The sequence below is a fragment of the Rhincodon typus genome, chromosome 5, assembly GCF_021869965.1.
Source record: "Rhincodon typus isolate 14 chromosome 5, sRhiTyp1.1, whole genome shotgun sequence".
Taxonomy (NCBI): domain Eukaryota; kingdom Metazoa; phylum Chordata; class Chondrichthyes; order Orectolobiformes; family Rhincodontidae; genus Rhincodon; species Rhincodon typus.
In genome coordinates, this window is record NC_063336.1 from 8,478,944 (window position 1) to 8,492,803 (window position 13,860).

Here is a 13,860-nt window from a genome sequence, read left to right on the forward strand (position 1 = left end):
TCTCTGATTCAATTTTAGGATAGTCAGTTGGGCTCGGAGTGTGTCACACTTGTGTACTGTATTAATACCCAAAGCTATGTTCTTTTACACAGAGCACTCACATTCACTGCACCCAACTCAACTCAAAATAGGTGACAACTATTTGCTGGCTCATGTCTTAATGACCAATCACAGTCAACTTGCCTGATTTAAAATTTAAATAAAGCCATGCAGTTAGCTGTCAATCATTAACTGCTGCATTCTCTATGGCAAGACCTCAATCAAGAGTCAACTTGGCAACCAAATCAGCATTCTCCTCTCATACAGCACAAGTGCTGGCTTTTCCCATTATTAGTAGTCATGCAAATAGTCCTAATGAGGCAAAGACAAAAATCTTTGATAAAACAGGTCTTCCTTCAGCAACAGTCAAGTACATTTTGCTGGATAGTATTGGCTCTTTGTGTAGTTGAATATCAATGCTGTGAAAAAGGTTGAGAGCTTCAGTGATCCCCTGTAGCCATTCAATGGAAGGATGGAGTTAAAAAAGTGTGCCGAGTGTTCTGACAAGCCTAGACAGTTAGGGCATTTTTTTTTTTGCTCAGGAAGTGCAGGCTGAAGAGATAGCTGAGGGATTTAAAATAATGCCAGACTTAAGTCCACTTGTACGCCATTTATGTAAACAATTTGGAAGAAAATTTAATAGGCATGGTTAGTAGATGAGACCAACACACAGTCGACAGTGAAGGTTATCTAAGATTACACAGATCTTGATCAATTGGGCCAATGGGCTGAGGAGTGACAGATTGAGTTTAATTTGGATAAATACAAGGTATTGCATTTTGGTACAACAAACATGGGCAGGACTTGTACAGTTAATTATAGGGCCCTGGGGAGTATTGCTGAAGAGAGAGACTTAGGGGTTCAGGTATATAGTTCTATGGAAGTTGCACCACAGGTAGATAAGGTGGTTAAGGCAGTGTTTGGCATGCTTGCCTTCATTGCTCAGACCATTGAGAATAGGAGCTGGGACATCATGTTGAGGTTGTACAAGATGTTGGTGAGGCCACTTTTGGAATACTATGTACAGTTGTGGTCACCCTGCTTTGGAGAGGATATTATTAAATTGGAGAGGGTTCAGAATAACTTTACTAGGATGTTGCTGGGACTGGAGGGTTTGAGTTATAAAGGAGAGGCTGGGACTTCTCACTGGAGTGTAGGAGATTGAGGGGTGACCTTATAGAGGTTTATAAAATCATGAGGGGTATAAATAAGGTGAATAGCAAAGGTCATTTCCCTAGGGTGGAAGAATTCAAAAATAGGGGGCTTTTTTTTGAATAGGTGAGGGGGAATGATTTAAAAGGAACCTGACAGGGTGGTTTGTCTGTAGAATGAAGTGCCAGAGGAAGTGGTAGATGCAGGTACAGTTACAACATTTAAGACATTTGGACATGAATAGGAAAGGTTTAGGAGGAATATGGGTCAAGCGCAGGCAAGTGAGACTAGTTTAGTTTGAGGAACTTGATCAGCATGGACAAGTTAGACCAAAGGGTCCGTTTCTGTGTTGTATGACTCTATTAAGGCCTACCCATGTAGATATCCTCCTTAGTTCAAATTATCAAAGTTATGGTGGTATATAATTAGGTAAGAAGCCAAGAGGAAATTCTTTTTGCAGTCTGCTGAGCTATGGGACCTGTTGCCCCTACGTAACGAGTGTAGTTTCAGTGCAAGCATTCAAAAAGCAACTGAAAGATTTCCTGCAAGTGACAAAGATGTATCACTGGAAATGAGGGGTTAGTGTCATTGACCATTTGGTCTCTTTAAAACTTACTTGATTGGGTAAATTTTTCCTGACCTTGAAGGCAGGCTTCTCCTTAAATTGCTATGTAACTCTCTCTCTAGGTTTTGTGCTTTTTCCAGAAGAAAGTGAGTATACGTGTATATATGGATACACGTGGATATGTGCATGAGTTTGCTTGTGTGAATGAACATACACGTTGTAACACAACAGAGTTGGGGTGGGGAATAGAAGAAATTAAGCAATTCTTTTTCAAAAAACGTTGATGTATGAAAACTTACGTTTAAATATTCAACAGGCTTTGTAACATTGAACTTGTCCATTGTCGTAATGATAATAGCAGGAGTGGTCAAAAAGAAGAGTAGAATAAAAAGGACACAGTTGATGACGAAACAACGCAGCCACCATGAAATCCCCCTCAATGACAAGTGCTCCCTGTGTAAATAAAAAGATTCTACTTACTGTCATTGTACCTCAAGATTAGTCATCTAGCTCTCAACAGATCTTCATAGAATCCCTGTAGCGTGGAAGCAGGCCATTCGGCTTATCAAGTCCACACAACCCTCTGAAGAGCATCCTACTCAGACCCACCCCTTTACCCTATTTCTCTGACCCTGCATTTCCCCATGGCTAATCCACCTTGCCTGCATATCCCTGGACATATGGGCAATTTAGCATGGCCAGTCCACCTAACCTGCACATCTTTGGACCGTGGGAGGAAACCAGAGCACCCAGAGAAGAGCCATGCAGGCACGGGGGGAATGTGCAAGCTCCACACAGATTTCTAAGGGTCTGGAGTAGATTTGTAGCTCAGGTTGTGGATGATGTGGTTGGTTCACTCGCCGAGCTGGTTTGTTAATTTGCAGATGTTTCATTACCCTGCTGGGTAACATCATCAGTACAGCCTCCACTATTAGTCCAGAGATAGCAGGAGTGGTAACGCAGAGACTTGAAATCATGGCCCTTCCGCAAATCCAACCCAAACTATGGATCCGATACATGGATGACACTTTCGTTATCAAACGGACGAAATTAAAGGAGACACACCAACTAATAAACAACACTCTCACCAGCATCAAATTCACCGGGGAAGAGGAACAAACGGAACAGCTCCCATTCCTGGACATCATGGTAGAACGCAGGACCAACAGGGAATTTCTGACGAAGATGCACAGAAAAGCCACACACCTACCAAGGACTGAATTTCAACAGTAACCACCCTAACACGCACAAATGAAGTTGCATGAAAACACTATTTAAACGAGCAACACCACCATAGCAACCAGAAGCTCTGCCAAAAAGAAAAGTACTTCCATGAAGTATTTAAGGACAACAGATACCTGAACAACTGGATGCAACGATGCCTATCACATTAACAGGGAGATGCTGCATGCCCTAACACACTCATCCCGCTACCATACATCAAGAATGTATCCAAACTGACATAAGACTCCTACGACCAGTGTGCACACAAACCCACGTCAACACTACGCCAACTGCTAACTCGAACCAAAGACCCCTTACCCACTATGGGGCAGAACCAATATAACGTACAAAATTCCATGCAAGGACTGCAACAAACATTACACTGGACAGACAGGAAGAAAATTGGCCACAAGAGTACATGAACACGAACGAGCAAAAAGACATGACCAGTACTAACTCATCTCCATTCACACAGATAAGGAGAACCACCAGTTTGATTGGGGCAACACCAGGATCCTAGAACAGGCCAAACAGAGACAAACACAGGAATTCCTAAGGCCTTGTTCTCCACCAAGGCCATCAACAAACACATCGAACTAGACCCTATATATACACACCACTGCAAAGGAAAACCAGAAATGAGGCAATCAAATCCAATGGACCCCAGAGTTTAAATACCAGGCAGGAAAACACAACAGCACTTCATTGGAGGTTGCACTGATGATGTTACCCAGCAGGGTAATGAAACATCTGCAAACGAACCAGCTCAGCGAGCAAACCAACCACAGCATCCACCCAGATTTGTCCAAGGGCGGAATCGAACCCATGTCCCTGGTGCTGAGAGGCAGCAGTGCTAACCACTGAGCCATTGTGCCCTACAGGATAGTGTTACCAAGTGAAATACTCAGGTGAAGCAAGGCTAATGGACTTTTTTCGCCCCATTTAAACTCTCAAGCTGCTGAAGGAAGGAGCAGCAGAGATTTACCAACATTGTTGAGGACTGGGTGGAGTAGCCACTCTGCTAGGCCAACAATGCAGAGGTCGCACGATTAAATCCTACCAAAATAAACCATGAGATTGAATTCAATAAATCTTGTGACAAAACATTACCTGCTGTAGAATGTGATCTCCTTTTTTTAAAGGATGGATGTAAATGCACTGGAAGTAGTTCAAAGAAGATTTACTAGAGCAATACCTGGATGTGGAAAGAGCTTTCTGTGACAGAATCTAGAACTAGGTGTCACTGTTTAAAAGGAGTTTGCCCATTTGAGAGAGATAAGAAACTGTTTTCTTAGACAGCCATGAGTCCTTGCAAATTTTGCTCAAAAAATAGTGGAAGCAGAATCTGAATATTTGGATCAAGACAATATTTAGCAATCCTTGCTTAAATTTACATTTCAAAACCAGACTAATCCTTAGGACAGGAGGACTGGATCAGTTAGGTCTAGAATCACTGGAGTTTAGAAGATGAGGGGGATCTCACACAAACATATGAAATTCTAATGGGACTAGACATGGTAAACACAAAAAGGGATGTTTCCAATGTGCAGGGAGTCCAGAAACAGAGGTCCCTGTTTAAGAATATGGGATAGGCCATTTAGGACTGAGATGAAGAGAAATTTCTTCATCCAGAGTGGTGAGACTGCGGAATTCGCTGCCCCAAAGTGGTTGAGGCCAAAATATGGATTGTTTTCATGGAGTTAGATATAGTTCTTAGAGCTAAAGGGGTCAAAGAGTATAGGGAGAAAGCAGGAACAGAGTACTGAGTTGGATAATCAGCCACAATCACTTTGAATGGCAGAGTAGGTTCTAAGGAATACTCTTGGCCTACTCCTGCTCCTGACTTCTAGGTTTCTAAATCATTCCAGTATTTGGAGATGCATTAGGAAAGCAAGTGGTTTCAACTTCTTTCAGCTTTTAAATCTGTATCATGGGGTGCAGAAATGTTATGGTTACATTATCAGCTCTAATTTTTGAAATTCCATTCTAGTCTCTCATGGGAGAGACATGGGACAGATCGCCATCCCCTCGAGGTGGTGGTGGTGAGCTGCCTTCTCGAACTGCTGCGGGCCACATGCTGTAGGTTGATCCATCATCAGGAGTGAATTTCAGAATTTGGAGTACTCTAAAGGGATGGCAATATAATCTCCAAGCCAGGATGGTCAGTGGTTTGGAGGGCAACTTGCAGGTAGTGGTGTTCACAGCTATTTGCTGCCCTTGTCCTGCTCAATGGAAGTAGTCATGGGTGTGGAAGGTGCTGCCCAAGGATCTTTGGCAAATGTTTGCAGTGTATCTTGTAGACCATACACACTACTATTAGTGAGCTTTGGTGGTGGGGAGAGTAGATGCTTGAGGATATGGTGCCTGGATGATTGTTAAGCTTACTGAATTTTGTTGGATCTGCGCTCACCCAGGCAAGTGGCGAGTATTCCAACACACTGCAGACTTGCTTTGTAAGTGGTGGACAGGCTTTACGGAGTCAGGAGTTGACTGATTTGCTGCAGCATTCCTAGCCTCTACACTGTTTTTGGTGTCACCGTACTCCTATAGAACAAAAATAGGACAGCAAAGTGACAGACCCTTTGGTCCATCAAGCCTATGTTGACATGATGCCTTTCTAAACTTTTTGCCTCTTACGCAGTCCACATCCCTCTATTTGCTGCCTATTTGTGTCTGTCAAGATGTTATTGTATCTGTTTCTACTACCTCCTTTGTCAGTGCATTCCAAAACTTGCCTCATATCTACTTTAAACTTAGCCTTTTTATCTTAAGCCAATATCCCCTAGTAATTGACATTTCGATCCAGGGGGAATGACTCCAACTATCCATGCCTCTCAGTTTCGTAAACTTCTATCAGGCTGCCCTCAGCCTCCAATGTTCAAGTGAAAACAGTTTTTCCAATCACTTCTAATAACTAACACCCTCCAAACCAGGCAACATAGTGGTAAACCTTTTCAGTACTCTCTGGCAGTGTGGAAACCAGAACTGTATTCAGTATTCCAAATGTGATCTTAAAAACAATTTTGTACAGCTGCAACATTACTTGCCAACTTTTTTTATACACTGTGCCCTGACCAATGAAGGCAAACATGCCACAGACCTCAACTGTGGACCTGTATGTCATTGCTTTTAAGGGTTCTGTAATTTACTGTATACTTCCCTCCTGCATTAGACCTTCCAAAATGCATCAACTCACATTTGTATGGATTAAATTCTATCTGCCATTTCACTGACCAAGACTCCAGCCTATCTATATCCTGTGTGCTGGCAAGACCAGTCGAGCTTCTGGTCGATGATAACACCCAGTATGTTGACAGTGGGGGAATTCGGTGATGGCAATGCCACCGAATGTCTCTTATTGAAGATGGTTATTATCTGGCATTTGTGTAGTGTGACTGTTACTTGCCACTTGTCAGCCCATACATGGACGTAGTCCAGATCTCATTGGATTTGAACATGGACTGCTCTGTTTCAATGAGTTGCGAATGCGCAATGTTCAGCGCCAATCATTGCTAAAACATCCCCATTACTGACCTCATGGTAAAGGAAGGTCATTGATGAAGCAGCTGAATATGGTTGGACCTAGGACACCACCCTGAAGATCAACTGCAGAGATGTTCTGTAGCCAAGATGATCAATTTCACCTGCAGGTTGCACAACATCACTTCACTGTTGCTGGATCAAAACTGAAATCCTCTACCTCATGCAACCGTTTCATGGGTCACAACAGTTGAATGTGCCTCCAAACAACTTTCTCAATTCAAATTAGGTCTAAGAAATAAATGTGTTGCCAATTCTCTGAATGCATATGACTGACTACTTGGTGAATGTAAATTTACAATTCTCAGTTCAACAAGAAATAGATGCAAGAATAGAATAGTCGGACCCTCAAGAGTGCCCCACAGTTCAATGAAATCATGGCTAATCTGCTTCAACTCCTCTTGCATCTCAACTCAGCAAAGATGTCAATTCCCTGCTACTTCTGTAGCAAAGCCACAAACGGATACCTCCTATTGAGACCAACACACAGTAATAACTTACCAATAAATATTGTGGGGATCAGGGGCATAACTCACACTCCAATTTGAAGTATGGAGGAACTCGCTATACGAAGATCGCAGAGGTTCTGCGCTGAATATACAGCCCTGACACTTGCAGGCATTGAAGTCTCTGAGAATTCTGTGGGAATAACAGATGTAAAAGCAAAGGTAAATCTTCTATGCTAAGTTGGATAATGCACCATTTTAAGGAGGACGCTTCCATGTGCAACAAACGTGTGAAATTAACAAAACTGTCCCTTAAACGTTGAGATCTCTGCTTACCACATGGCTTCAGATAAAACTACATTTAATCCATTACAGTAATCCTACTGGACAAGTGGGAGGAGCTCAATAGTGTTTATGCAAGTATACTATATGGTTATAGCTGGGTAATCTCTTGCACTTATTTGAAATGCCCATAAAGTTGTCCTCTTGCAAACCTGCAAAGTAGTCTCTACCAGCAAGCAATACACCTGAGGAAAAGTGCATGGTAAATCCGTGGACAATTCACAGTATCTTGCTTCAGTAGAATGGTAATGAACTTAGAGTCAGAGTCATACAGCATGGAAGTGGACCCTTCAGGCCAATCTGTCAATGCTGACCAGGCTTCTTAAACTTTTTTCCATTATTCATGGGATGAGAGCATCACTGGCTAGGCCAGCATTTATTGTCCATCCCTAATTGCCCAGAGGGCAGTCATGAGTCAACCACATGGTGGAGGTATTAGTGAACCAGATGGGTTTTTTCCAACAATCGACAAATGGATTCATGGTCATTAATACACTCTTAATTCCAAAGTTACTGAATTTAAATTCCACCAGCTGCCATGGTGGGATTCGAACTCAGGTCCCCAGATCATTACCTAGGTCTCTAGATTAAAAGTTCAGCGATAATACCACTAGCCCATTCTTTCCCTAAACTAGCCCCCATTTGATTGCATTTGGCCAATAACGTCTAAGCTTTTCCTATTCATGTATCTGTCCAAATGTCTTTTGGATGCAACAGTACCCACCTCCACCACTTTTTCTGGCAGCTCATTCCACACTTGCACCATGTGGAAACATTGCCCCTCGGGTTCGTTTTGAAATCTTTCCCCTCTCGAACACTTCCTCTTTTGTAACGTGGAGTCTTTTCAAGACATTATTTATTTCCCAGAGTTCCCTTGCTTCCACATCATTCTCCACAGTAAATACAGATGAGAAATATTCATTTAGGATCTCACCCATCTCCTATGGCTCTACACAGATGACCTTGTTCATCTTTAAGGAACCCTATTATCTGCCTAGTTTTGCCTTTTGCCTTTAATATACTTGTAGAATCTCTGTATTCTCCTTCACCTTATATGCCAAAGCTATCTCATGGCCCCTTGTTGCACTCCTGATTTCCCTCAAAATGTACTCCTACACCCCCTATACTCCTCCAGGGATTCACTTGAACCCAATTGCCTATACCCGACATATGCCTCCTCCTTTTTCTTAACCAGGACCTCAATATCTTTAGTCACAGTGTTCCCTACTCCTACCAACCTTGCCTGCACACTAACAGGAACATGCTGGCCATGAACTCTCGTTATCTTGTGTTTGAAAGCCGTCCACTTGCCAGATGTCCCTTTGCCTGCGAACAGCCTACCCAAATCAACTTTGGGCTCTGCATGATGAAAGTCAAATGGCATAAAAAACAAAATTGTTCACATTCAGTAATGTACTCATTTGAGCAGAATAGTGATGACCTCACTAACGTTGGATCTCTGTGCATATTCTAGGACCTGCATATTCATCAACTCTCAAGCTTGCTAAACCTGCTAATAATGACCTCCCTTTCGATCTTAATTCGCTCAAGTTTTTCCAGTCTCCTTCCCTGATTTCTATACCAACACTGTCCTTCTTTGTAGTGAATAAAGATGCAAAATATTCATTTAAAACCTCAGCCATCTCTTCTGGCTGTATATACAGATTGCCACTTGAGTCCCTAACACACCCTAACCATTTCCCTGGTTATTCTCCTGTCCCTAATTTACTTGAAAAATGCCTTTGGATTTTCCTTAACGATAGCTACCAGAACTTTATTACGCCCACTCTTTGCTCTCCTAATCCTTTTTTCTTTAGTAACCCCCTGCACTTTCTATTCTCTTCGAGAACACCTGCTGTTCAGCCTTTGGGACCTGCTTATCAGCAACCCATCCACCCACCAACTCCCCTCAAAAAAAGAGAGTCCAATCTTGTATGACCTTGACATCAAGGGATCTCTGGTCTAGTTAGTCCCACGTTTCTGTAAAAGGTGCAAGATGTTGGTCCTACACTCTGACGAAGATCCTTTGAATGTGTGCCAGTGGACTGATGTGAATTTTCCTGCAAGTAGCTGCTGCCAGCCCAATTTGGCCATATCCTGTCTTATCTTATTAAAATTGGCATTCTCCCAAATCAGGACCTTATTTTATTGCTCAATCTTTCCCTTATCCACAAGGATGTTAAATCTTATTTAATTATGGTCACTAAATGAAGTGACCAAAACTGTACACAGTACAGCAACTGGAGTAACAGTAATTAAGAGACTTTGCAGTTTGTGTACTAATCACCCGTGCCTCCTTCAAAGAGAAAAGAAATTTGAGGGAGAGATCAAAGAACAAAGTCCTGGCATGTAACAAAATCATCTCAACCCTGTGGACTGGGGCCAGTGAGCTACTACAATAAAGCCAAAAGCAGGGAGCTATTACTAAAATACAAGGCACTAATCAGACTACAGCTGGAATACTGAACCGTTTTGGGCCCCTTTCCCAAGATATACTAGCATTGGAGGCAGTCTGTAGAAGGCCCACTAGGCTGACACCAGATATCGAAGAAGTGTCTTATCAAGAGAGGTTGAGCAGGTTGGACCCATGCTTATTTGAGATTAGAACAACGAGAGGTGACTTTATTAGAACATGCAAGATTCTTAGGGGGCTTGACAAGATAGCTACAGAAAGCTTGGCTTCCCTTGAGACAGAGTCTCCGACTAGCAAGCATAATCAATCATTAGCATTTGCCTCTGTTTTTCAGCTTTTCAATTTTTCCAAACAACACAACCAGAGACCAAACATCAGAGAATATCGCACATTCTAAGGGCTTGTCTACAATACACTTTTGTAAGCTTGACTCACCTGGCTGCTGCAACTTCGTTGTGAAAGGTTACAAAAGCCATTCCAAGTGGTTTCTCATACACTTTTTCCTTTTCTTTCACATAGTCCTCCTTCAGTTTTTGCTCTAATTTAGTGTAATATTCCACAGCATTTTCCTGCAATAAGAAAAAAAGAAACACATTCTCCATTACCATTGGCAAGAGAGGCCCAATTGAATAAAAAGCACAAGCACTTTGGCAAAACTTGGCTTGCTGCCTTCAGTATCATACATTAAAGCTGCAGACTTGTGGAAAGAAAAAATTTTCTGCACTTCAATCTAACTCCATGAAGATCGGCTCATCTATGATGATGATAGAAAAATAGTTCATATAATATAAACTGACTCTATCTCAGAGATCCAGGTGCTGTCCAAGACTTCCTGACATGATTTTCACACCAATTATCTACTGACCTAGATGAATTTGAAGTTCATAGCAAACGAGAACCACCTAGTATTAAAATCACTCATACCTGTTCACAGCCTTTAATGACACAACAGCACAGCTGACCGCAGGGTTTAGGATTTATCATAACTGGTGTTTCTTCTTTAGAATAGTAATTTCGACTACGCTCAGCTTTTCGCCTGAAATAGAGTATTTACAATAAAAACATTGAAACAAACAAAGAGCAAAGATGAAGCTGCAAATAGATAGCTCTTCCATCTTAAAATGGTGAAACAAGCAACTTTAGTTATCACAACTCTATTGCACACTACAGTTGGATATTGATTACTCAATCTATTTAATTTTCTCTGTAAACACAGAAAAAGGTCTTGATGGGGTGCGGGGCAGGCAGGTGCCTAACACACAAGGGTCTTTATATAGAGGCTACTATATCGTACTGGTGACACAGCCACAAATGCCTCTTGTGCTATGAAAAAGAAGACTTATATGGGTGTATGCTAGCACCAGGAAAAACAAAAAGCTCTGCTGGGTTGTCATAAAAATGAAGCAGGGTATTAAATATCATCCTTACAGAAGCAAAAGTAATATTTCTTACCTGTTCGCATCAAGACGCATCAGTTTCGCCACGTTATAGCAGAGCCGCGCTTCGTAAACAGTGCAGTCTGGGTAAGCTTCTCTGCAAAGTACAGTTAAATCAAAGACAAATATCACTGCTTCTGGTATAACACAATATGACACTTAAATATCCAAACCTACTCAAGTTTCACCATACTGAAAAATTAACTTTAAACATAGATTTACACAATAAGTCAGTTCATAGTCTACATTAAATTCTAGACCTGCAATCACTTCCAAGTATAATACAAATATTCTATACAAGATAAAGATAAAGTTGCCATATATTTACCAGGCCATAATGCTGCGCTCTCATTAGAGACACACAACTAGTGGTGGTTTAACCAGAGGGTGACCACACCTCAGATGAAAGGAGGTTGAGAAGGGTAGTTCTTCATGGTAGCCTTTGCTGGTGTGGGAATTGAACCCATGATTAGATTCTAGCCCTGCAAATACTCTAAACTATTGATTAAGATATACAAACCATCTGAGCTACTTTAATCCTCCATGGATATAAGGGTAACGCCAATGAAAGATTCCATCACACATCTGTATTGCACTCTGTGGATGGTAGAAAAACTTTCGAAGTCAGAAGGGGAGTTACTCACTAGAATATCCACCCTAGCACTTGCTCTTGTAGCCACAAGTTCTGGGTCAATGGTAACCCCAGGATAATGATGGTAGGGGATTCAGGATAATGATGCCATTGAATGTCAAGGGAAATGGTTAGATTCTCTTTTGGTAGAGATGGTCTATATCCACAACTAGTGTGGTGGGAATGTTACCTTGTACTATTTAGCCCCAAGTTGGGAGGTTGGCCTGAACTTGCTGCGTTTAGAAAGAGTCTGCTTAAATAACATGATTAAGTACCACAGAATTAACAAGTTGGTTAAGGAATAGAAAACAGAACTGTAGCGAATAGTTGCTTCAACAACTGGAGAAAAGCAGTGATATTCCCAGGCTCACAACTAGGATAACTGCTGGTTTTTAAATAACCATGACTCGGGGACATACGGTACATTTTCAAAGTTTGCAAACGACAGAACACTTGAAAGTGTAGGTTATAGTGGTTGGGGTTGTAATAAACTTTAAGATAGCAGCAGCGGTTGGGTTGGCAGCGTTTGGCTCCTGATCTCAGTGCTTTGCTGCTCACAGGTACCAGACAGCGGAGGTGGCCACATCCACACCATCTCTCATCTTCATCATTTGGTGCCATGGCAGCTTTGCTGTCTTTCTGCTGTTTTCTGATCCGTGCGGGGGACTCATTTAGGACCAGGCCCTGTGCAGCCCTAGATCCATGGCCGGCTCTGGCTCCGGGGTTGCAGAAGCCTTGGTGGTGGAGAACCGCGGAGTCAAGACCCGAACCACCAACGACTGGAGCCAGTGTCAGAAGGAGCATCCAAGGGGAAGGTGGTATGAGACCTGGCCCAAGGTGGCAGGGACGGCAGAGGCAGGCGTGTAACCAAGACCCTGGAGCCTTTTGCAGAGACTGCAGCCAATGTCAAGCAGAAAACGGAGGAGTAACAGAGTGTAATAAGAAATGGAAGGAAAGAGGAACTCTATTGTAGTAAAATCTTGCATTATATTTAGTATTTCAAAGCGGTGCCAGAGCAAGGTGACACTTTGCTTTTTGCACATGGAAAAACACTTCACTATATTTTATTTTTAGATTTAGTTTTATTGTCACATTATACAAGAGGTCATTAGGCACTTGACAGATGAAATTATGTATGATTTTATTCATTTGGGCAAGAATGAAACAAAGTAAGAAAACTGGGCAATCCTAACAAGGCAGGCCAGGAATTGGTCGTACTTTTTAAAATTCATACTATGGACAGCATTCAGAAGTTTAATGCAAATTGGTTCATCTTGCAGATCACATCAAATTGCAATTACTGTAAGTTGACCAAAATGTATACAAGTGAACCAATGTAGATGAAATATAATGCTGGCATGTATCAAGAACCATATAAAAGACGTGGAAAGCTGGTCAAATCAAATCAAGGCAGGCTTGGCTTTCAATATGTCCAAGTATTTCACTCAAGCAATCAGATTGCTAACCTATGTGCACAAAAGCAAGACAACGTCATACTTAAATTGCTTAATGTTCTGGTCACACCTGAATTGAGATTACTGAAATACAAGAACACATTTAGAAATTAGTTGTCCAAAAAGCAACAGGTTTATCCTGAGATTTGAACTTTCCAACTTGGGGAAAAGTCATATCAAAACATGATCTTAGAAAACAAATGTTTCAGATATATAATGGCACCAGAAAGACAAACAGCTTAATGACAATGGGCAACAACTGTTCCTGTAGCCCTCCTTTGCTGGCCCAGTGCAAAGAACACTATTCACAGTATCAACTGTAAGACTATTGAAATTGTACTTACTGAAAATGTAGTTTTATTTTCTCTGGTTCAGCATATTTTGATAACCCAGTTATAAATAAAGTGCGTTTCACCTACAAAAATAAAATGGACCTTAAAAAGATTTGCCAGATTTTTCAACTCAGTGTAGTAAAGAATGTCAAACAGTACATTTCCAACCAGAGATAGTAGGAACTGCAGATGCTGGTGAATCCGAGACAACAAGGTGCAGGGCTGGATGAACACAGCAGGCCAAGCAGCATCATAGGAGCAGAGAGGCTGCGATAGGGTTAGGGTT

The 13,860-nt window shown here is 41.8% G+C and overlaps 1 protein-coding gene across 11 annotated transcripts in view; it reads right to left on the reverse strand.

Moving 5' to 3' along the window:
- The window catches only part of LOC109928772 (CSC1-like protein 2), a 213,172-nt gene that overhangs the window by 49,680 nt on the left and 149,632 nt on the right, over nt 1-13,860 (reverse strand). For all 11 annotated transcript variants that reach the window (XM_048596481.1, XM_048596491.1, XM_048596486.1 and 8 more), the window contains 6 exons: nt 13,587-13,657; nt 11,174-11,254; nt 10,646-10,757; nt 10,157-10,290; nt 7,022-7,159; nt 2,056-2,209 (listed from right to left, as the gene is read on the reverse strand). In XM_048596481.1, the coding sequence (XP_048452438.1) occupies nt 2,056-2,209; nt 7,022-7,159; nt 10,157-10,290; nt 10,646-10,757; nt 11,174-11,254; nt 13,587-13,657 (690 nt within the window). The remainder of the gene's footprint in view (nt 1-2,055; nt 2,210-7,021; nt 7,160-10,156; nt 10,291-10,645; nt 10,758-11,173; nt 11,255-13,586; nt 13,658-13,860) is intronic.